The following is a 25,016-nucleotide window of genomic DNA, read 5'->3' as shown; positions in this document are numbered from 1 at the left end:
CCTAAATCATCAACTCCTTTTCTATTTTGAAAAACCACATGCAGTCTGAGAATCTGAAGCGGCTGGATGGCTCAGTTGGCTGGTCCGACACCCAGCCAACTGAGGTTTCCAGGAAACCTGGGTACATTTCCCAGGGTCCCAATGAGCTACGATGAGCTACTGCTGCCTGCCTGGGGCGCCCTGTGTCAGGAAGGGTATCCGGCGTGAAAAATTCTCTGCCAAATCACCTGTGTGAAACGGTGGAAGCTTCTGCTGAACCGCCTCCATGATTTGTGAAGTTCTGATTTTGGTTTTGGTCATTCCCAAAGTTAAATGAGTTGTTTTTCAGAGTTTGTCTGGCTTCGGGTTGTATCTTTATAGAATGGTTTAGATTTCTAAAGGCCCGTACACACCGGGACGAATATTCGCCAGGCGTTATTCGCCAGCGTTTTTCACCACGTCTTTTGTGTTCACACCCAGGCGATTTTCGCTGACGATGAGCCGAACGAACATGCAATTTCATTCCCTGACATTAGATGGCGCTTAATGTAAACAGAAGAAAGAAATACTCCTGTAAACAAGGTGGCGCTGCGCAACTTAACGCTTCTTAAAGTCGCTTTTCACTCAGAAGAAGAGAGCAAGTATTTACGCGCTTGTCAGAATAATACAAAGAAAACATGAATATTTCCAGCACCAGTAGCTCCAACTGGTGCTAGGTTCGGGGATATTTTAGAATGTCCGTCATTATTTCTTCGCGGCAGTGTAGACGCTACTTGGCGTCTATCTTCTTCGCTGGTATGTGTGCTCAGAAAGGCAGTTTTGTGTTTGAGCGCCCCCAAGTTGTGTTTTACTGTAACTTCAGAAGCTCCAGACACGTGTGCAAAAGCGCCATTTTCATTGGTCGAATAGATTTCGACGCGACGCGTCAAAAAAAAAAAAACGAACCCGAGGCAGTTTTTTTTTTGACGCTTTGACGCGTGGCGTTTTTTCGCGTCGGTGTGCACACTCTCATTGGTGCCCTTTTATTATGGATATTAGCCATTTCAATGCATCCTTCTATCTTAGCTTACCGTGTTTTGCATTTTCAAACGTGTTTGGTCATATTTATGCCATTGAACCAATTTAACACTGAAATTCTGACGCAGACAACAGCAGCCTCAGAATCCGTTGGAGTTACGTTGTGGCGGAATTTGTTTCGCCACTGATATCATCGGTATTGAAGACTTTTTTGTCCAGTCGGTGGAAGTTTAGGAGAAACGGCAGCGGAGAAAAGCCCCATGGGAAATGATGGGATTAGTCCAGATTGAGTTTGTTTCCCAAAAGCCGTCCGGCTGCATTCATCACACAGATAATGATGATGAGTCCAGTAACCATGTTTGCACATGCGTTGTCTGTGAATCACTGTGTGTGTGTGTGTGTGTGTGTGTGTGTGTGTGTGTGTGTGTGTGTGTGTGTGTGTGTGTGTGTGTGTGTGTGTGTGTGTGTGTGTGTGTGTGTGTGTGTGTGTGTGTGTGTGTGTGTGTGTGTGTGTGTGTGTGTGTGTGTGTGTGTGTGTGTGTGTGTGTGTGTGTGTGTGTGTGTGTGTGTGTGTGTGTGTGTGTGTGTGTGTGTGTGTGTGTGTGTGTGTGTGTGTGTGTGTGTGTGTGTGTGTGTGTGTGTGTGTGTGTGTGTGTGTGTGTGTGTGGGTGTGTGGGTGTGTGGGGGTGTGGGTGTGGGTGTGGGTGTGTGTGAGAAGTGGAAAAAGGCTTCATATCAAAGGAAGCAACGGGAGGTTTCATCGCAGCGCGGCGCTTTTGTCCCTGTAATGCGCCTAATGACTGCAGCCTCTGAGGAGCTGTGGTCAGATTTCTGTGTGCTCTGTGGTTATTGGAGAAATGTAATGGAGCTTCATCTGTGCCATACTGTACAGCCTGTTCAAACTGCTCGCAGTAATAAAGGCCTGCTGTCAGCTATAAAACACAACCATCCCGTCAAGAGAGCAATGGGACTTTTTTACAGCTCCCAGATTGGGACGTATGACAGCAGAGACATACGAATGGAGCAATGAAACCAATGAAACGGAGGTTTCACCCACTCTGCAGCACTCCTGTATTTGCTAAACAAATCGGATTAAGAAGAAACATCGAGACATGTTGAGCAGAAAGTGTTGATTAGGCTGATAAGTGAACAATCTCACCATCCTACCTGATGAGGAGAAAAAAACCCCGTGTTCGATCTGACGTGGAAATCATTTAACATCTGGGCTGTCTGCAGCTTTAACTGGTCCTATAAGACCGGAAATACCCTGACGGGACAAAGTCGACGAAGGTTTCAGCTCACAAACAGCAGGTGGCGCAGAGTCTTCATCATTTTACAGGTGAGAACGTGCACAGGACAGTGATGCGCAGCTTCTTGTTGAGACACGAACACATTCAGTCTGTCGTTCAGAGTCCTGAAATAATGAGAAAATGTGACTCTATAAAATGTGCACATTGGCTTTTAGTGTCTGTGTGCTTTCATGCTCCAGTCGTTTGTATGTTTTTCCTGTGTGGTTGTGAGCTGGTGTGGGTGCTCCTGTCTGATTGCCATGGTCTCCTTACGCAAACACTTATGCAACCGTGCAGCCCCCCCTTTGCTGGGTATGCTGTCATTCCCTGACATTGCCCGCCTCTGAAGTCCTCTTTGAAGGGAGGCAGAAAGGATTAGCAATTCATTCTCATCCCTATCTCTTTTTCCCAGAAACTTGATTAGTTTAACTTCCGCGGCTTCTAATCTGATCTGTTACCGTGGCGACGCACCACAAACACACAGGGCAAGCGGGTTTGCGCCTCTGAACAGAAAAGGTAGAGTTTTCCACCTCAGAGAAGATGACGAATAAATCTGTCAGTAATGATCATAGAAGAAAAGGTGAGATGTATTGTGAAGTCCCTTCCTAACAAATTTAGGAGTTATTGTTCTTTTGTAAAAAAAAAAAAAAGTCTCAGTTTAGCTGCCATTTTTTTCTAAAAGTGCGTATCACCCCAAGGTCATCTGAACAATTTGGGGATGAAATTTAGCACCAACCTATCATAGCACTCTGAAGCCGTTTACATGGATAAAAGTAACCGGAATGAACGTCTGATCAGAATAAAAATGCGTCATGTAAACACGCCGTTGGGAATACTCTTCCCCCATCAGACTCATTCGTATCATAATTTCTTTTTTGATCGAGATAGGTGGATTATGCCGATTGTTGATCCAATCGTGGTAAATGTAAATGGTTTATTCCGATTATGGGTCACTACTGCGCTGGCTTACGCCATGCATAGACGGTGTGGCGCTCCAGAGGAGGCTTCGGAACGCAAACAGTGCAAACCGTGTTTCCGAGCAGAGCGGCCGGACTTGTAGCTTTGTGTTTGCGGGCAGGGAAGGGTTTTTTGTTACCAGGTGCGCCCCGGGGGAGGTTTCGGACCGCAGTCCGTCCGGCCGCTCTGCGTGAGCGAGCTGCCAGGAGAACAGTGTCTCCAAGCAGAGGACCGGCTTTGGGACGGTTTGTGAGCTAACGGAGGCGGCTTTTCAAAACTCGCAGTTCCTTCTTCTACGGTTATTTCCGGTATTTTAGAGAGTTCTACGCATGGCAAAATGATTTGTTCAGACCCAATAGCTGTGCTTGAACAACTGTCAAGCACAGTGGTGGGGGTATAATAATTTGGACTTGCTTTGCAGCAAAAGCACCTGGATGCCATCTAGAGAATGTTTAGACCATGCACTCATCTGTATATAGGAGTCAAATGTGAGGCCATCTAACAGTGAAGCTGGAGAGTAATCAGCTGAAGAATGGGGCGGGGCTTAGCAGCAAACGTCAATACCTTACACTGTGCACTCCACAGAGAGTTTATCACAGAGATGATCTTGTTCCTTGGGTTGTGGGTGGGTAACACTTACTATACAGGGCCTCACGAAAGTATTCAGCCCCCTTGAACCCTTCAACCTTTTGCCACATTTCAGGCTGCAAACATAATGATATAAAACTGTAATTTTCTCTGTGAAGAATCAAGTGGGACACAATCATGAAGTGGAATTGTCAAATTTGAACCATTCTCCCTGTCCCTGCTGAAGAAAAGCATGCCCAAACCATGATGCTGCCTCCACCATGTTTGACAGTGGGGATGGTGTTCAGGGTGATGAGCTGTGTTGCTTTTACGCCAAACAGAACGTCTCGCATTGTTGCCTAAATGTTGGATTTTGGTTTCATCTGACCAGATGTTATGCCCTTTTTACGTCTAGGGGCCCTAGAGGAGCAAAACCTAAAAGTTAAATGATTTGTCATTAAAATGAACACCAAAAGAATTGTCTCCAAACAATTATAACACATTTATTTACAAAGGAATAAATCACAACCATCAAGAACTAAAAGTGAAGCAAAAAGACTTCAGGGTGAACCAAGGCCAAATTAACAAACAAAAACCCACCTGAGTGAAATCTGTTATCTTACCTGTACCAAAAGAGAAGGGAAAACAAACACTAACATTCCTGGACTAACATAAACCGGAGAAAAGGAGTACGAAAGAAAATGGCGGTTCACCCCTACAGCTACACAAAACGAAACCAGGTAGATAGAACAGGTATTATCTCTCCTTTGCACAAATAGTTTGAGTGATTAAATGAAATATTTCACATGGGTCGGTCCCAATGCATAAGTATGCGTGTGTGAACATTAGTTGTATTGTGTACATGTTGACATGTTTTGTATGTGGGCCTTTTTTGAGCCCACAGACATGTTTGTGACATTTGAGTGTGTGTGGACAGGCCCAGCCCCCTTTTGGATTTAAATTACTTATAAACCTGTAAACATCCAGCTACTTGTTGAAAAGTTCAAGTTCTGAATACTGTCGCAACACAGGGTATATGGAAACTTAACAGCATGACCCCTCTTCCCTGGCGTTCCAAACAGGAAGTAGCTTCTGGTTCCAAGAACCCAAAAGCTCCCTCGCTCGCTCACCCACTCACTCCCTCACTCACCTACTCACTCAGTCCAGGTCTCATATGGGACATGCAGTCCCACAACTGAAATATGAGTTTATTAACCTGACTTTTCATGCTGTAAAGGATGTCTTAAAACCTTATTTTCATTTTTATGGCCTGCAGCAGCATCACTGACTGCAAGGACCTTATTGTCCATACAGAGGCTCTAGAGCTGGTCCAATGTTCCACAACCTGTCAGGATCCGTGTGGGTGCAATATGCAGGATGCAAAAAGATCCAGAATTAAAAGTTCCTTTTATTAGGAAACAGACTGGACATAAAGGTAAGATGCTCGTAGCTCTCATACAAACACAAAACAATTCAGCAACGAATGCAAGGGAGACACAGACTATTAAACAGGAGGAGCTATTAAACAATTACTAACAGGTGAACACAACAGGGAGGACAGGTGATAACACTGAGGGAGAATTACTGTTGTACAGGAGGAGTCAAGACATCTGAAACGAGAGGACAAAAGGAAGTAAAACAATTAACCAAAATAAAAGCAGGAAAACCACCCTGGCCCCAATACCTGACACAACCAGGAGGGAAACCACACTGTTGTTCCTGGATCGGATCTGTTGTTCCTGGATCTGATGTGTTGTTCCTGGATCGGATCTGTTGTTCCTGGATCCGATCTGTTGTTCCTGGATCTGATGTGTTGTTCCTGGATCGGATCTGTTGTTCCTGGATCGGATCTGTTGTTCCTGGATCGGATCTGTTGTTCCTGGATCCGATGTGTTGTTCCTGGATCTGATCTGTTGTTCCTGGATCTGGTCTGTTGTTGACTTGAGGGACTTGAGGACTTCATCCACTCCTGCTGCTTTGCCACAGAGGAGCTCGTCGACGACCTCGGTGACTTCAGTTTGGCTGATCTGGTCTTCTTCATTCAGTAGAGGGTCTGGTACGATGGGTTGGGGAGGATAGGAAAACACTTCCAGGTGAGTAAAAGTGAGGATGAATTGGAGGGACTAGTAGCCATGAAAAATCGAACAGTGTGTTGTGAAGTCTGAAGTAAAGCAGAAAAAGAGGAAAGATAAAGGTGACTTAGATGTAACAATTTCCATCCAGATTTTCTGAACCGCTCTTAGTCCGGCTTGTCACCTAGGACCTGTTTGCAATGGGAGACCCTAACAAGAGGGTTAACCCAATACAGCACAGCTTCTAGGATCACTCAAGCCCTCAAACCCCTCCACCACGGTAAGGTGGCGGTTCATGGAGGGGATTATTATTTATTTATTTATTTTATTTTATTTCAAGCATTATTTGTAGTCAATACAATAAAAAATAACAGATTTATCAAACTCATTACAGAAATGATGAATGGCATAGATTAAAAATAATGAACAGACTAACAAAGACATACTTAAGTCACATTTGCTTCATTAAATATAGTGATGATTAACTAAAGGAAGAATCAAGTTGATATAATCCCACCTCTACTGAATTACATCATATGATAGTTTTGCATTGTTTTCATAATACGGTTCTGATCAGATAGTTTCTTTTCTTGTAAGAAAATCTATGTTTTAATTATGTATGTGTTTGTGCCTCTTCCTGCTTTGCTTTAGCATCTTGATTTATTTCCAACAGTTTCTCTGTAAGGATCCCAACTTTCTTTCCACACTGATCCTAAACTTTAACTGTCTGTCCATAGTTCTGTTTTTGTCAAAGAGCGTCTTCTTAATCGTCCAATCATCCATGGCCTAAAGTTTCTTCTCTTCTAGATGTGCATCTTTCTCAAACAGCTGTTAAGTCAGCTATTCTTTTTTTCTATATCATGTACATTTTCTTTTGATGTCTTGTCGTCACTGGCAGCCAAATGTAAATGATAACTCTGGTTTTCATCCACCCACCCATATTCTTAACCCGCTTTATCCCTTCTGGGGTCTTGAGGATGCTGGAGCCTGTCCCAGCTACTGTTGAGCAAAGCAATGTTTCTCTTTCTACATTCTAGATGGTTCTGCCGGCCCTCCTCCGCCCCATTCTCCACCTGGACCAATATTCTAACGTGTTCTGGCCTTCAACCAGCATCAGCGTCTAGGCTCTGGGTTTTATTCATCTATTGTCCGAGCTTATCCCACCAGAATAAAGACATCATCTGCCCAAAGTAGGCCTGCACAATATACCGCAAATTTATCGTTATCGCAAATTCAGGCTGTGCAATATGCATATCGCAAAAGACAGCAAATTTGCAATAAATGGTTACCTTAGGTGTGGCCAAACAATCTTATGGCAGCTTGAAGTGTTTAATGGATTGAAAGAATCCCTTTCTGCATTTCAGCAATCAGATGGACCCCTTCACGTTGTTTACTAATCGGATGGCGCCCTATTATGTTGCATGTTCGCCTCCAACGTCAACAAGGGTCATTTCTAGTATAATTTTTAAGCTGTTGTAATGGAATGGGAATAATATTTTTGGTTGTTTGGCTAATTGTTTATATACCGCAAATTATATCGTTATCGCAATATTAATTACTAATATCGCATATCGCGAGTTTTCTTCATATCGTGCAGCCCTAGCCCAAAGCCTGACCGCCTAAAGACTATGGACTATTTCAGGAACATTTCTCTATTACACACACATCTTTATTATTTACATTCCTTAGATCTCTAATCAAACTTTATATGTAAAGCACTTTTCCATTTGACCTAAATCAAAATGATAAACATTAGAAACATTTTCCACATTTAAAAACTAAAATCCAGACAAAAAATAAAAACATCATAAAATATTGCCCCACCACACACACCACTCAGAGATTTTGTGTGTGCGTAGTGAGTGTTTTTGTGTGTGTAGATGACATCATGACATACAATAAATCACATTAGGTCATGATGACATCATTGTCAAGACACGATGTCATAATGTGAACTTACATTTAATGATGTCATCTGTCACGTCATGGCATCATATTGCATGTCGTGATGTCATAACGTGTCAGATGACATCCTTGTCAGAAGTACATAAATAGGAGTCATGTTGTCTGCCAGTATTAACTTTGAGATTCAAAGAGATCAGCTCTGCAAGGATCAAAAGATTGTTTGGAAAATGTCTGGAAATCAGAGAAACTACGCGACTAACCCAAACCAGGGATTCTACCGGCCTCACGGGAATCCTCACTTTGGGCAAAGAAACCACCGTGTCCAATTCAACCCAGAATATCCCCCCCCTGGAATGTACACCCAACATGCACCAGTCCATGTCCCCCACAGGAACCCTAGATGGGGACACAAAAACCCCCATGTCCCCTTCAACCCTGCATGTCCCCCCTCTGGCATGCGACCCCCACATCCACCAGTCCATGTCCCCCAAAGGAACCCTAGATGGGGACACAAAAACCCCCATGTCCCCTTCAACTGTGTTCCCCCACCCCAGAGAAGAAACCCCCCATATCCAGCTGAATTCCGTTCAAAAAGCGCCGACCCTCAGTCAGCCAATCAATGTCCTCAACTGGAAAAAACAAATAAACAGAATAATCATGAAAATGTGGCTGTCAGTGAGGACCAGGCATCTAAGGAAAATGTAGAGGACATTAAAAAAGAGATAACAGACCTGAGAAATCAGCTGATGGAGAAAGACGCATATCTTTCTAAACTGAAGAAGGAAAAACGTGAAGCCCGGAGGGATCGGGGGGATAAGCTTCATAGACTCAATGTGAAAAACATAAAGCTGGTGAAAGAGGTCAAGTTTAGGACCCAGTGTGAACGTAAAGTGGTCACTCTGAGAGAAGAACTGAAGGATCTCAATGAAGCTGCTGAAGCAAAGCAGCCAGAATGTGAGGAGAGAGAGAAAGAGGCTCATATCCAAGCATTGAACAAACTGGCACTGCTGAAGAAAGAGCTGCAGGAAAAAACCCTTTACAATCGGCAACTGGCACAAAGACTGAAACTTGAAGAGGATGCAGAGAAAGATCTGAAACACAAGATGGAAGAGATCCAAATCCCATTGGAGACTGCAGTCAATGGGATTTCAGGGAAACCTGCACAAAGTTTCTCTGCAAATGAAGTCCAGCTTCGTGTTGAAACACTAAACAAAGTGTCAGAACCAGAGGTGGTAAATAACCAGGTGGAGGCTGAGGAAACTGACATGTTCTTAGCACCTCAGGATTTAAATGGATGGTCACAAAACCATCTCTCTGAACCAGAAGTGGTCTGGGAACAGGCGGAGTATGAGAGAACTGACGCCATCATAGCCCCTCAGACTGAAAATGAAGAGCCACAAAATGCAGCATCAGAACTACATGTGGTCTCAGAACAGGAGGAGGCTGAGGAAACGGACACCACCATCCTAGACTTTCTGGACACTGGTGAAGCTCAAGATCTCAGGATTTCTCAGGAAGAAGTCAGCCCCCCATCACCATCAGAGCCTGTTCCATCAATGGAGTCAGGACATGAGGACAGGGAAGAACCAGAATCTTTGCCGTCTGAACAGACCAAAGCACAGAAACCATCACTGTGGAAGCGCTTCACAAACCTTTTTAAGCCACGCCACAGAAATCACAGAGACAAAGAAAACCAGGGTTAATGTGACAGAGAATTTAATTTAGTTGTAGGAATAGTATTTTAATTAAGATAAGCTTTAGTTTTAGTCACAATTTAGTCCTGTTGATTCCGTTAGTTTTAGTATACTTTTAGTCGACTGAATTAGAGTAGAGATTCAGTCAAACAAATCTAGAGTCAAAGGTCAAAAGTTGTCATTTCTTCAAAAGAAGCATCAACAACCTAAAAAAACATATTCAAAGAAAATAAATTATAATTCTATCACAATTATAATAAATGTCTGGACATTAAAAAAGCCTTTATTGAAGAGGTAGTCAAGTCTAATAAGTTTTTCTAACATTCAGTTCTTCAGTTCTTTTTCTTTACTTTTTAAAACCCTTTTTTTACCCCCCCACCACACACACACAAAAACACTCACTACGCACACACAAAGTCTCTGAGTGGTGTGTGAGGTGGGGGGGCATTCTATGATGTTTTTTTGTATTTTTTTCTGGGTTTTAGTTTTTAAATGTGGAAAATGTTTCTAATGTTTAGCATTTTGATTTAGGTCAAATGGAAAAGTGCTATACATATAAAGTTTGATTAGAGATCTAAGGAATGTAAATAATAAAGATGTGTGTGTAATAGAAAAATGTTCCTGAAATAGTCCATAGTCTTTAGGCGGTCAGGCTTTGGGCAGATGATGTCTTTATTCTGGTGGGATAAGCTCGGACAATAGATGAATAAAACCCAGAGCCTAGACGCTGATGCTGGTTGAAGGCCAGAACACGTTAGAATATTGGTCCAGGTGGAGAATGGGGCGGAGGAGGGCCGGCAGAACCATCTAGAATGTAGAGAGACAAACGTTGCTTTGCTCAACAGTAGCTGGGACAGGCTCCAGCATCCTCAAGACCCCAGAAGGGATAAAGCGGGTTAAGAACATGGGTGGGTGGATGAAAACCAGAGTTATCATTTACATTTGGCTGCCAGTGATGACAAGACATCAAAAGAAAATGTAGATGATATAGAAAAAAAGAATAGCTGACTTAACAGCTGTTTGAGAAAGATGCACATCTAGAACAGAAGAAACTTTAGGCCATGGATGATTGGACGATTAAGAAGACACTCTTTGACCAAAACAGAACTATGGACAGAGAGTTCAAGTTGAGGATCAGAGTGGAAAGAAAGTTGGGATCCTTACAGAGAAACTGTTGGAAATAAATCAAGATAATAAAGCAAAGCAGGAAAAAGCACAAACACACACACATACACACACACACATACATAATTAAAACAGATTTTGTTAGTAGAAAAGAAACTATCTGATCAGAACTGCATAATGAAAACAATGCAAAACTATAAAATAATCTAATTCAGTAGAGGTGGGATTATATCAACTTGATTCTTCCTTTTCCTTTCCAAGCTATAAATCAAGATCTACTTGACTTTAGTTAATGATCACTATATTTAATGAAGCAAATGTGACTTAAGTATGTCTTTGTTAGTCTGTGTTATTTTTTATTTATGTATTTCATCATTTCTGTAATGAGTTTGATAAATCTGTTATTTTTTATATTGTATTGACTAAAAATAATGCTTGTAATAAAAATAAAATCAATAAATAAATAATAATCCTCTCCGTGAACCGCCACCTTACCGTGGTGGAGGGGTTTGAGGGCTTGAGTGATCCTAGAAGCTGTGCTGTATTGGGTTAACCCTCTTGTTAGGGTCTCCCATTGCAAACAGGTCCTAGGTGACAAGCCGGACTAAGAGCGGTTCAGAAAATCTGGATGGAAATTGTTACATCTAAGTCACCTTTATCTTTCCTCTTTTGCTGCTTTACTTTAGACTTCACGACACACTGCTAGATTTTTCATGGCTACTAGTCCCTCCAATTCATCCTCACTTCTACTCACCTGGAAGTGTTTGCCTATCCTCCCCAACACATCGTACCAGACCCTCTACTGAATGAAGAAGACCAGATCAGCCAAGCTGAAGTCACCGAGGTCGTCGACGAGCTCCTCTGTGGCAAAGCAGCAGGAGTGGATGAAGTCCTCAAGTCCCTCAAGTCTCTGAATGCTGTGGAACTGGAAAGGAAAGGAAATCATCCCTACTTGCATGATACTTCTAAGAGCCAGGACCTCCAGCATCTATTTGGGTGGTTTATGGAAGAGTGTTAAGCAGCTGGGATGAGGGTCATCAACTCTAACATCGAGAAGAGCCTTTTGAGGTGTCTCTGGCATCTGGTCTGGATGCCTCCTGGACACCTCCCTAAGGGGGGGGGTGGGGGGGGGGGGTGGTAACTATAAATACAGTAACCCAAAGAAATGGACTCAAAATAACTGACATTATCGTACATAATTTCAGTTTTTCTGGTCTCTAGCACAAAAAATTATTTTTTTCTCAGTTTGAAAGATATATTTACCCTTTAGTTAGTGTACAAAATACAGCTAATTAATTGGTCACGTCATATTTTCCATTTTGTTAGAATTTATTTTATTGAAGCCTGTATGGATGTAAGTGGACATAGGATTCTATGGTGTAGTGGTTAGCACTCTGGACTCTGAATCCAGTAGTCTGAGTTCAAATCTCAGTAGAACCTTGAAACTCTCTTAACTCATCATTGTTACATGGATCTAAACAATCCAGCAACTCAAATTAAGGAATTAGAAATAACAGACGTCGTCATACACAACTTCAATTTTCTATCAACCAAATTCGTACTTTTTGTTTTCAAAAAGTTCTATGCTCTGCAATGTTAGTGTAGAAAACAGTGTAGAAAATATCCCACGATGCTGATGACGTTTAGCCACATACAGCTCAGTTAGCCTCACAGAAAGAGAAGAGGGAGTCAGATAAATGTAGTAGCTGCTCAGCAAGTGGGGTCGGGTCAAAGGTGAGTGGGGGATGGCGGGCAGCAAGGGTGAGACCGGGTAGAGGTTAGAGGCGGTGGGGGGCGAGGCCGGGGGCGCCTGCAGGCCATACAACGCCACCCGCTGCTTTTATTTTTATTTTTCTCTTGACTGAACAAAATTTCTCCCCTTTTTAAAAATATTTGTTAATTTGCTTTAACCTTGCTTTTGGTTGATTCGATCATTTTCTTTCTATGATTGGGCAGAATAAATTCACTCAGCATCATTGTCTTTCTGCATTAAAAACTCATGTCAACAATATTAACAATGAAAAATAACCTACTTTTTTGTGTTTTTTATCTGATAAATCTTCTTCTTTCTCTTTCGGCTTTTCCCATCAGGGGTCGCCACAGCGAATCATCCTTTTCCACCTCACTCTATCATGAACATCTTCTACCCTAACATTAGCCAACTTCATGTCCTCTGTTAAGACATCCATATATCTCCTCTTTGGCCGTCCTCTTGCCCTCCTGCCAGGCAGCTCCATCTCCAACATCCTTCTACCAATATATCCACTATCCCTCCTCTGAACATGTCCAAACTATCTCAGTCTGGCTTCTCTGACTTTGTCGCTAACACAGGCAACATGAGCCGTCCCTCTGATGTACTCGTTCCTTATCCTGTCTAACCTGGTCACTCCTAAGGAGAACCTCAACATCTTCATCTCCGCTACCTCCATCTCAGCCTCTTGTCTCTGTCTCACTGCTACCGTCTCTAACCCATAGAGCAGAGCTGGTCTCACCACTGTCTTGTACACCTTTCCTTTGAGTCTTGCCGACACTCTTCTGTCACACAACACTCCTGACACTTTCCTCCACCCGCTCCAACCTGCCTGCACTCGCCTCTTCACCTCTTTTCCACACCCCCCATCACACTGAACTGTTGACCCCAAGTACTTAAACTCCTGCACCTTCTTCACCTCAGCCCCCTGTAACCTAACGCTTCTACCTTGGTCCCTCTCGTTCAGACACATGTATTCTGTCTTACTACGACTGACCTTCATACCTCTTCTTTCCAGAGCAAACCTCCACCTCTCTAGCTGTTCCTCCACCTGCTCTCTACTCTCACTGCAAATTACAATGTCATCCGCAAACATCATTGTCCAGGGAGATTCCTGTCTTACCTCGTCTGTCAGCCTGTCCATCACCATAGCAAACAAAAAGGGACTCAAAGCTGATCCTTGGTGTAGTCCCACCTCCACCTTGAACTCCTCTGTCTGACCTACAGCACATCTCACCACCGTCATACTTCTCTCATACATGTCCTGAACTACTCTGACATACTTCTCTGCCACTCCAGACGACCTCATACAGTACCACAGCTCCTCCCTTGGCACCCTGTCATACGCCTTCTCTGAATCTACGAACACACAATGCAGCTCCTTCTGACCTTCTCTGTACTTTTCCATCAACATTCTCAAAGCAAAAATGGCATCAGTGGTGCTCTTACGGGGCATGAAACCATACTGCTGCTCACAAATCTCCACCTTCTTCCTAAGCCTGGCTTCCACTACTCTTTCCCACAGCTTCATTGTGTGGCTCATCAACTTTATTCCTCTATAGTTGCTGCAGTTCTGCGTGTCACCCTTGTTCATAAAGATCGGGACCAGAACGCTTCTCCTCCATTCCTCAGGCATCTTCTCACTCTCTAGAATCCTATTGAACAACCTTGTTAGAAATTCCACTGCTGTCTCTCCTAGGCACTTCCATACCTCCACAGGTACGTCATCAGGACCAACGGCCTTTCCGCTCTTCATCCTTTTCAGAGCCTTCCTAACCTCATCCTTTCCAATCTCTGCTACTTCCTGCTCCACAACAACCACATCTTCCTCCCTTCTTTCCCTGTCATTTTCCTCGTTCATCAGCTCCTCAAAATACTCCTTCCATCTTTTCTGTACACTCTCTTGGGTTGTTAGCACCTTTCCATCTCTGTCCTTAATCACCCTTATCTGTTGCACGTCCTTCCCATCTCTGTCTCTCTGTCTGGCTAGCCTGTACAAGTCCTTTTCTCCTTCCTTTGTGTCTAACCTGTCATATAGCTCATCGTAAGCTTTCTGTTTGGCCTTTGCCACCTCTCTCTTCACTCTACGCTGCGCTTCCTTGTACTCCTTTCTACCTTCCTCAGTCCTTTCTACATCCCACTTCCTTTTAGCCAACCTCTTCCTCTGGACGCATTCCTGTACTTCCTCATTCCACCACCAAGTGTCTTTACCGTCTTTCCTCTTTAATAATAATAATAATAATAAATTTTATTTCAAGCGCCTTTCAAGTCACCCAAGGTCGCTGTACAAGGTTAAAATAAGAAAAACAGAATAAAACATCAATAAGAAATTAACAGAGTAAAACATGAGTAAACATAGACATAAAAAAAATAAATAAATAAACATTTAAGATAAATACATAAAAAATTGTAGGATAGAAAAACAGACAGACAAACAGACAAATGAGGTTGCGTGAACTGAATGGATTAACTATATGATTGTTTGAAGAGATGAGTCTTGAGTTTGGATTTGAATAGTGGCAGTGTGTCGGTATTCCGTAAATCTGGAGGAAGAGAATTCCATAGCTGAGGGGCGGAGCGACTGAAAGCTCTGCCCCCCATGGTAGCAAGACGGGCAGGTGGGACATGGAGTTGGAGAGAGGAAGTGGAACGGAGAGATCGGGAGGGAATGGAAATGTGAAAAAGATGAGAAATGTAGGGTGGAGCCAGGTTATGGAGAGCTTTGAAGGTGATGAGGAGAATCTTGAAACTAACCCTTTGTTTTATGGGAAGCCAGTGTAAGTTTTGGAGAATTGGTGTGATGTGGTGTGATAACGGGGTCCTGGTGATGATGCGGGCTGCAGAATTTTGGAGAAGCTGCAATTTTTTGAGTGTTTTATTGGGCAAACCAAACAGGAGGGAATTACAATAATCGATCCGAGACGTAACAAGACTATGAACAAGTACAGCAGTTGTATGAGGTGTGAGAGAAGGGCGGAGACGAGATGTATTGCGGAGATGAAAGTAAGCAGAACGGGTGATGTTATTAATATGAGATTGGAACGAAAGTGAGCTGTCGAGGATGACACCCAGACTCTTTACCTGGGGGGAGGGAAGAACAGAGAAGTCGTTGATAGAGATGGAGAAGCTATTGGATTTGGAAATAGTGGATGGAGTGCCTATAAGGAGGACTTCAGTTTTGGAACTGTTAAGTTTCAGAAAATTGCAAGAGAACCAGGAATGGATTTCTTGCAGACAGAGGGTAAGGGAGGAAGGAGGAAGTGATGAGGAGGGTTTCGTAGAAATGTAGAGCTGGGTGTCGTCCGCATAGCAATGGAAATTAATGTTGTGTTTATGGAAGACAGAACCAAGAGGGAGGATGTAAATGATGAAGAGAAGGGGACCTAGGACAGAGCCCTGGGGAATACCAACAGAGAGTGTGAAGGTGTTTGACATATGAGGTTTAATGTGGATAAATTGACTACGGTCTGATAAGTATGAAGAAAACCAGGACAGAGGGGTGTGAGAAATACCAATAGTTTGAAGTCTGTGAATAAGAATATTGTGGGAGATGGTGTCAAAAGCAGCGGTTAAATCAAGGAGAATGAGAATGGACAGTGAACCGGAGTCTGAAGCTAAGAGGAGGTCGTTTGTGATTTTTAACAGAGCTGTTTCTGTACTATGGAGTGGGCGGAAACCAGATTGAAAGTGTTCGTAGATGTTGTTACTGGAAAGATGAGCACGGAGCTGAAGAGCAACAGTTTTTTCAAGGATTTTGGAAATAAAAGGTAAATTGGAGATTGGCGGAAGATTATTAAAGTTATTTGGGTCAAGACCAGGTTTTTTCAAAACTGGAGTTATAGAGGCGACTTTTAGAGAATGTGGAACAATACCAGACATGAGAGAGGAGTGAATAATGTTGGTAATTGATGGGAGAAGAGAAAGGAGACAGGATTTAACAAGAGATGTAGGAATGGGATCCAGTTGGCAGGTGGAAGGTTTAGAGTTTGTGATGAGGTCAGAAATGGTTTGTACAGAAGGAAGTGAAAATCTTGAAAAGGTTGTCAGAACCGAGGGTGGAGTGAAGGTGTCCACTCCAGAGACTGCAGCTTGGCTTGTGAGCTGTTGATGAATTGTAGAGATCTTAGAAACAAAGAAGGACATCAAAGCGTTACAAAAGTCAGGTGAGGAGAGATGATTAGGGAGAGAATCAGGGGGTTTGGTTATATTAGATAGAATTGAGTAAAGGGTCTTAGAGCTATGTCGGTTAGAGTGAATCAGGCCAGAGTAATAGGAAGTTTACTCTTTACTCTGGAGTAATAGGAATTCTTTCCAGATGACACACCTAGCACCTTCCTACCTGTTTCCCTGATAATCTCTGCTGTAGTTTCCCAGTCATCTGGAAGCTCATGCTGACCACCCAGGACCTGTCTCAACTTCTGCCTAAATTCCTCACAAGTTTCTTCATTCTGCAGCTTCCACCACTTGGTCTTCTTTTCTGTTTTCCCTCTCTTCTTCTTCCTGACCTCCAGAGTCATCTTACACACCACCATGCGGTGCTGTCTGGCTACACTCTCTCCTACCACCACTTTGCAGTCAATAACCTCTCTCAAATGGCCTCGTCTACATAGGATGTAGTCCACCTGAGTACTCCTACCTCCACTTCTGTATGTCACTCTATGTTCCTCTCTCTTCTGGAAGTAAGTGTTGACTACAGCCATTTCCATCCTCTTCACAAAGTCCACCACCATCTGTCCCTCCAGATTCCTTTCCTTCACACCAAACCTGCCCATCACCTCCTCATCACCTCTATTGCCCTCACCAACATGTCCATTAAAGTCTGCTCCAATAACAACTCTCTCTCCTCTGGGGATACTCTCTATGACCTCATCCAACTCACTCCAGAATCTCTCCTTCACTTCTAACTCACAGCCAACCTGTGGCGCATACCCACTGACTACATTCACCATCACCCCTTCGATTTCTAACTTTAGGCTCATCATCCTGTCTGAGACTCTTTTCACCTCTAGAACACTGTTTACAAACTCCCCCTTCAGAATCACTCCTACCCCGTTTCTCTTCCTATCAACACCATGATAGAACAGTTTGTATCCTCCTCCAATACTACGTGCCTTGCTGCCCTTCCACCTTGTCTCCTGCACACACAGTACATCTACCTTCCTTCTCTCCATCATGTCTGCCAGCTCTCTGCCTTTCCCTGTCATTGTGCCAACGTTAAGAGTCCCTATTCTCAAACCTATGTTCCTGCCTTTTCCCTTCTCTCTCTGGCCACGGACCCTTCTGCCTCCCCTCTTTCTTCCACCAACAGTAGTCAAATTTCCACCGACACCCTGTAGGTTAACAGCATCGGTGGCGGTCGTTGTTAACCCGGGCCTCGACCGATCCGGTATGTCTAAAGTGTTGTGGATGATTCGCATGGTTATTTTGGCAATTTTTACGCCGGATGCCCTTCCTGACGCAACCCTCTCTATTTATCCGGGCTTGGGACCGGCACAGAAGTAACTGGCTTGCAACCCCTGTGGCTAGATTTTTTATTTTTTATCTGATAAATAATCTCTTCAAAAATGGTGGGAAATCTGCAAACAGACAATAGGACAGTCACATATGTAGTTATAAAAGGACGGTCTCAGAGAGTAAAGTAAAGATGCCCAATTTGTGAAAGAAGTGGATAAAATAATGTGAAAAACTTTAAAAACAATGTTCCTAAATGTCAAACTGCAAAGGATTTGCAACCCACATCATCTGCAAGTCAAAATATCATGACAGGAGGAAAATAAAGTAATGAATCCTCTGTGATGAGGTGTTAAGAGTTTGATACTCTCGTGAATATTTCTAAAATCCACAGCTCATTCAGAGGATAGAAACGTCAAATTGTTTGGTTTCTTATCTTTGCTCAGTTATGTTCATGGAAAAAGTCAAAAGTTTTCTTTCCAGCCAAATATAAACAATACGTGAAACATTTCCCTGTATCACTTTGTGTGATTAATATTCTTATTGCTGTCATCCTACAAGCAAACAATACAATATTGTGAACAGATTTGGAGGTAATCTTCCAGCAGGGGGAGCTGTGGTTCTGCCTTCACTAATGAGCCACTTTACATCTTCATAAACTGTATTCTGTGTATTCAGTAGTACCTGTGCAGGTACTACTGAATGAATACACAGTAGACATATAGTAGTTTCAGGAATCCTCTGCTTGAAGTGTACATTTGATTCATTATTGGTTTGCATCTTATTTTAGTTGTTTATCAGCTGTGTCTGTATGCTGGTGCAGTGGTTAGCGCTCTCACGAGAAGGTTAGAGATCAAATCCCAGTTGAGTTTGCATGTGTGGGTTTTCGTGAGTGAGTGAGTGAGTGAGTGAGTGAGTGAGTGAGTGAGTGAGTGAGTGAGTGAGTGAGTGAGTGAGTGAGTGAGTGAGTGAGTGAGTGAGTGAGTGAGTGAGTGAGTGAGTGAGTGAGTGAGTGAGTGAGTGAGTGAGTGAGTGAGTGAGTGAGTGAGTGAGTGAGTGAGTGAGTGAGTGAGTGAGTGAGTGAGTGAGAAATGTTCAAGACAATGAAAATCAGTCATTAAATATTGAAAATATGAAATGTATTTTATGTTATATAAATGATTTTTTACTTATAAAAACAATTACATTAAATGCACTAATTTGTTAATCCCTCACTTCCTGGAAGGAACAAATGACAGTTTTCTTTCTTTCCTTTATTTTGTCAGTTTTTACTAAAGAAGCAAAAGAAACAAAGTTTTTAGGTGTGCTTTTTTTTGGGGGGGGGGCGGTTCTGTTCTTGTTTTACTCATTTTTTATTTGTCTTCCATCACTTTTGGAAAAGTGCTTCAAATCATACCAATGCTTGCTTTTATGTACAGTGTTGTATAAATATTAAAATGATCAAATCTGTAAGTATTTTACGGGGATAAAACCGTAACTGGACGGGTGTTGGATTATATCAAGTTTCTTCTGCTCAGTTATTTATTCAGACTACAAAACTAAGTTCTCTCTCTATCATGTAATTCATACTCGTTTTTTATCGGTCAATCCAATTGCAATGTAAACTCTGGCTTGAATTTAACGTTTCCATATCTCTATTTAGTTATTTGAAATGGTTAGGAATTGAATGCATTTGTGCTTGACATCAATCTAAATCTAAAGCAGCATCTGTACTTCCGTTTGAATCCCGGTCATGTGAGTGTGCCGGGTCACACATGGCTCTCAGCTTCCACACACCCGTGGCTGGAAATTTCTACAGCTCATAAATTACTGGAAATCGTAACCCATAAAGCCTCGGCCCAGCCTGCCTGAAGTATGCAAACAGGAACGTTAGGATGGATTTTGACTGCACACTTCCTGTCCTCATCTGCAGGGTTTCTGGAGGAGAACTGTTTGACCGAATTGTGGAAAAAGGATTTTACACAGAGAAGGATGCGAGCACGCTGATCCGTCAGGTTCTGGACGCTGTAAACTACCTGCACAAGCTGGGCATTGTGCACCGAGACCTGAAGGTAAAAGTCAGCATCCATCCAGAGACGCACTAAAAGACTCACAAAAGCTCGGCCCGTTGGTTATCAGTCCACTCAAGTGGTTTGTTCTCACCTGACAGCCAGTGAGTAACTGGTGCAGTAAAGGCGGTGGCTTGACTTCTGCAGTGCATTATGGGTCACTGTGGTGTGCGCCAGCTGCTGGAGAGCGATGATTAGTAACAGAGGTCTATAGAGCAGCTCAGTTTAAAATGTAGAAAGACAGAAACTGTTATCTCGGTCCTGATGTCTCAGGATTTCTTTGATTTAACTTTCTAAACCAGGAATTAAGGCAGCACGATAATGAGGATAACTCACAATGTGCAATATTAGTGTTCAATATTGCGATGACAATAGAACTTGCAATACTGTATTTGAACAAATAGCAAAACATTTCAATTTCACTGCAGTTTAATTGAAATAAGAGTCAACATACCTTTAATTATACTCCAAATTAGACCTGCACAATAAAATTTATCGTTAATCGCAATATCAAGCTGAGCAGTGACAGCGAAAACTGCAGTAAATGGTTACTCTAAATGTGCTAAAACACTCTTATGGCAACTTGAAGCATTTAACGAATCAAATAAATCCCTTAATGCATTTGACCAATCGGATGGACCCTTTCATGTTGTTGACCAATCAGATGGAGGCTTGTTATGTTGTTTTTATGTTGTTATGATCTTTTTAAACCTTTGCAATGAAATGGGAATGATGTGTTTGGTTCTTTTGCTTTTTGTTTGCATACCGCAAATTATATCGTTATCGCAATATTAATCACTAATATCACTAATATCACAAGTTTTCCTCATATCGTGAAGCCCTAATGAAACTAGGCCACCAGGGCGGCGAGCGTCTAACATAAAAGGGCTTCATCCGATTGGTCAAGTGCATAAATGGGTTTATTTAATAGTTCAAGCTGCCATAAGATTGTTTTAGCACATTTGCAGTAACCATTTATTGCGATTTTTGCCGTCTTTTGCAATATGAATTACTGCACAGCTTGAATTCAAGATAACGATAAATTTTCTATTTATTTTGCGTTTCTACCACAATCACATTTCATGAAACAGTTTTTTTGTGTTTCCTCTTTCCCTGCAGCCTGAGAACCTGTTGTATTTCAACCCTCAAGATGAATCCAAGATTATGATCAGTGACTTTGGTCTGTCTAAGATGGAAGGCAGCGGCGACGTCATGTCCACAGCCTGTGGCACCCCGGGATACGTGGGTAAGGCCAGGTTTGGTTACCTGAAAACCATTGTTGAGTACCATTCTTCATGCTTGTCTCGTTTTTCATAGATTATTTATTAATTAGTGCCTTTTATAATATCGGTGCATTGTGTTCTGTATCCTGATTGGCTGTTGTCCTTGTCAATCAATCTCCTTTGCGTAGTGTCTCCTGTACCGAATGTGTTCAGTTTACCACATTTACACAAATCTTCAATAGCGATCAGATCTTTGTATTTATTCTTTAATGCTGGAGTTATTTTTCTATGAAGGTTAGAACTTTGAGAGTTTAAACAAGAGAGAAAAGTGTGTTTTATAGCCTTTAAACATCCTACGTCGTAGATTTCAACTATCCTGGATTATTTTTGGGGCGTAACTCCCACGAAGAGCGATGGAGCGCTGGATTCCAAAAGGCGGTTTCAACCGTAAAGTCACAAACCAAAGTTATCGCCCTGACCGTCTGTGAGAGAATCTTCTGTCTGTTCCCTTTTGCTCAAATGGACAAACGGGTGTTATATTGAATTGAAGTGATCCAAGAATGGTCATTTAAAAAACTGTAAACTGACAAATATTAAGGAACATGTTTATTTTTTGTATTGTAGTTCAACAGAATCCTCTTAAAACCAAAATGACTGAAACAAGCTGTGACAGAAACGATATTGCCCCTACATAGGATTAAAAATAATGTGTTTTTCTTTAATATACAGAGGGGTAATGATATTTTGTTCCCCTTTTTTTTTTTTTTTTTTTTTTTTTTGTATTAGCTGCAGAGGTCATAGTCATTCCATACTCAGTGCTGTTTTTTTCCAATCAGATTGTTCAACTTCCCTGTTGGGCAGATGATGCAAATGGCCCATAGCGGTACAGAATGCTTATATAGTGGGGTTTTCTTTTTTAAGTACAACATGTAACGTGAAATGTATTTTTATTTTTTTAAAGGCATCTAACTATCAAGAAAACTAGAATATGGTCTTATCTAAATGGTTTGATTTATTGAAATGATAAAAACTTAATACCTCTTGAAATGGTCAACCAGAAATTGTTCTTATTACAGACTGCTTTTGAAAAAAAACACAACATTTGGTAATTTGCTTGGAATTCAATAGATAAGTTGAAATAAGTAGATTATGATTCATTTTAGTCAGTGCGCCTGCTCTAAAGATGGACTTCTATGTTTTCCCTCCCCATGACAGTAACAGATTTTCAGCAGACTCCTGGCCTGTACCTACGTATGTAAGAAACAGCTTTCTGTGCACGTTTGTCCATAAAACATTCTCCATTAATGAGCAGAGCACCAGAACCGTCACAGCTGGGCTTATGGGAGAAAAATAAACTGCATTCACTGCAACCTGCTCTAAAATCTTTTGGAAACCAGAAAATATTTTTCCAGCCTAAGGTTCAAAAAGTGACTTCTGCAGCATTTATAGAAATTGCTGTGTTGTTGCTTCTAAGCAGCACAGCAGTAGGACGTGTGAATCTTCCAGAGTTGATGCTGAAGGAAGCAAAACTGCATTCTGCTGTATCACCTCCTGGTTTCCTGTTTGACCTTTTACCGAACAAAAACGTCCAAATGTCAGGGTTAAAGAGCACTTGCCAGGGAAAAGAAGACAACTTAATCGAAACAAGATCATTTTAGGAAGCTGAGCCAAGAGCAAATGGCCGGGCTAGGATAGGCTCCAGCAGCCCCTAAACCACAGAAGAGTTTAGAATACAGATGATGGATCAGTTAAGAGCAGCTGCTGCAAATTCATACTCAGAAACACGTACAGTTCCAGATTCAATCTTTAAACATCAAATATTTTGAAGTATTAAAAAAAAGAAAATGCTGATATGTTGCTTTTAACCCTTGTGCTATCCTATGACCCCCCCCTTCCATTGAGGTGTTCTCCCTACCATGACAAAGGTGGATAAAGGTGGAAAGATTTCATGTAATCCATGGACACCAGTGAAGATCACAAATCATTGAAGAAAAAAGGTTCAGAGCACTGTCTAGTGGGTCTAGATGACCCAACTCCCAATGTTAAAGTGCCTACGATAGCACAACTCTACATGTACTGTAGTAATATTGCAAATGGCATCATCTGGAAGAATTTCCTTCCACACGCCTTTTAATATTCAATACATAATTTGATGTTGCACATTGGGATGTTATCTTTAAATAACATGCAGAACAGACATTACAAGCAGAACACACGAGGCAGACCTCATAAGATAGTGAATACTGAAGGAAAATCCATCCCTGTCCCTCAACAAAATGTCAGCTTCATTGAAGTTCAGGATGTAAAAGACGTGAAAGTCTTCCTCTTGGTGTATGCCGCGTGTAAAATGAAACGGTATGATTACGGTAAAAGTGTGGAGGGAAAATGAATTTGTCACGTGTAAACTTAAAATTCATGTTACCTTTAATTTTAGCTTTTGTTTTGGACGTAAAGGAATAATTATAACGCATTTGTCTAAATCTACACCTTTTTTTAAACTTCTAATGACTTGTACTTGTATCATTGACTTTTAGTTTTTCCACAAATTAAAAAATATTTCTTTTCTTTTTTTTCATTTAAGTGCTGAACACGCAGAAAAATAAACAGAACATTAAACATTCATAAAACATAAAAGAATAAACGGCATGAAACCAGTTCAAAACAGTGAATCTAACTGCCAGTGACTCTCTTGAGAGATTTGAACGGTTTTCTGTTTGATGCATTTACATACTGTCCAATTGCATCATTCGGACTCGGACGCACGGCCTCGGATGTTGGTTTCCAATGACAACCCTTCCTTTCTTCACAAACACTCATCTTGATTTTAGAAGAGCGTTTGATCTGTTTGATTGCCGCTGGATCCGAGTCAGTCTGCTTCCTTATTCTCTAATTCAGGGGTGGGCAAACTTTGGACTGGGGGCCAAATGCTTTTCCATCTGACCCACCAAACTGAAACAAATGATTTGGATAAACCTTGCTAATGTTTTATTTCCCTGCATTTACTGTGTTTCCACATAGACTCTAGATGCACTGGCTTTTCATTGAGGTGCGGCATTGAGCTGCATTCATATGATGTCTGAAGTTCTGCACTAAAGTGACTTTTCCCAGTTGGAAAAGACCACATGAACGCAGTTTCTCTGCTAAATAATGCCTTTGCATGTCATTTCTTTGGTTGTACATTAGTGTAGCGGTTAGCACTTTCACTTCACAGCAAGAAAGCCTGGTTCAAATTCCAGCTGTGGAGTCTACACATGCATTTATGGGTTTTCTCTGATAACTCTGGCTTCCTCCCACAGTAGAAAAGCTCTGCTTCACAGGTCTATCGGTGACTCTGAGTTGTCCTTTAGGTGTGAACATGGGAGTGTGTGGCGGTCTGTCTCTGTGTTGCCCTGTGATGGACTGGGGAACTTTGCTGGACAGCGGATGGGATAGGCTCCAGCAACCCTGTGACCCCCTGAAAGAATTCAATAGAAGAAGGATGGATATGGAAAATAGCAATCAACTAGAATAAATATAGCAATAAAATAAAATAGAGGCCAGCATTCAGTGTTAAATAAACAGCCATCAAACTGGATGGATGAACAATGAGACTTAGAACAGTGTTTTGTTATTGTGCTGTTTGTAAATTAACAGTTTAAATGAAAACACAAGTTTATATTATAACATATTTTTTTCTCTCATGAGATTGAATACAGAAACATCCCATCCATCTGCCCCTCTGTCATATTTTAGAACCTTTCGTGTCCCGTGTGTCAAATGGTTTGCCCGCCCCAGCTCTACTGTGATCCTGTCAGATCACCGGCGGGAACCATCGCCTCTGTCCATCTGCCCCAGGGCAGCTGAGGCTACAACAGTAGTTACCATAACCAAGTATGAATGATGAGGGAATGAATAATGGCCACAATGTAAGCACTTTGAGCACCAAGAAAAAGTGCAGAT

General features: G+C 42.0%; 1 protein-coding gene and 1 non-coding gene across 3 annotated transcripts in view; both read left to right on the top strand.

The window, feature by feature from the left end:
* Positions 1 to 25,016, top strand: part of camk1da (calcium/calmodulin-dependent protein kinase 1Da) — a 176,640-nt gene that overhangs the window by 130,232 nt on the left and 21,392 nt on the right. For both annotated transcript variants that reach the window (XM_011473673.4, XM_078941769.1), the window contains exons 4-5: positions 19,719 to 19,857; positions 20,974 to 21,100. In XM_011473673.4, the coding sequence (XP_011471975.2) occupies positions 19,719 to 19,857; positions 20,974 to 21,100 (266 nt within the window). The remainder of the gene's footprint in view (positions 1 to 19,718; positions 19,858 to 20,973; positions 21,101 to 25,016) is intronic.
* Positions 11,973 to 12,045, top strand: trnaq-cug (transfer RNA glutamine (anticodon CUG)). Its single transcript has one exon. It is a non-coding gene; the product is annotated as a tRNA-Gln (tRNA).

The sequence above is a fragment of the Oryzias latipes genome, chromosome 23, assembly GCF_053564925.1.
Source record: "Oryzias latipes strain Hd-rR chromosome 23, Olatipes_Hd-rR_3.1".
Taxonomy (NCBI): domain Eukaryota; kingdom Metazoa; phylum Chordata; class Actinopteri; order Beloniformes; family Adrianichthyidae; genus Oryzias; species Oryzias latipes.
Note: the sequence above shows the minus strand (reverse complement) of the source record. Positions and strands in the feature narration are given on the sequence as shown.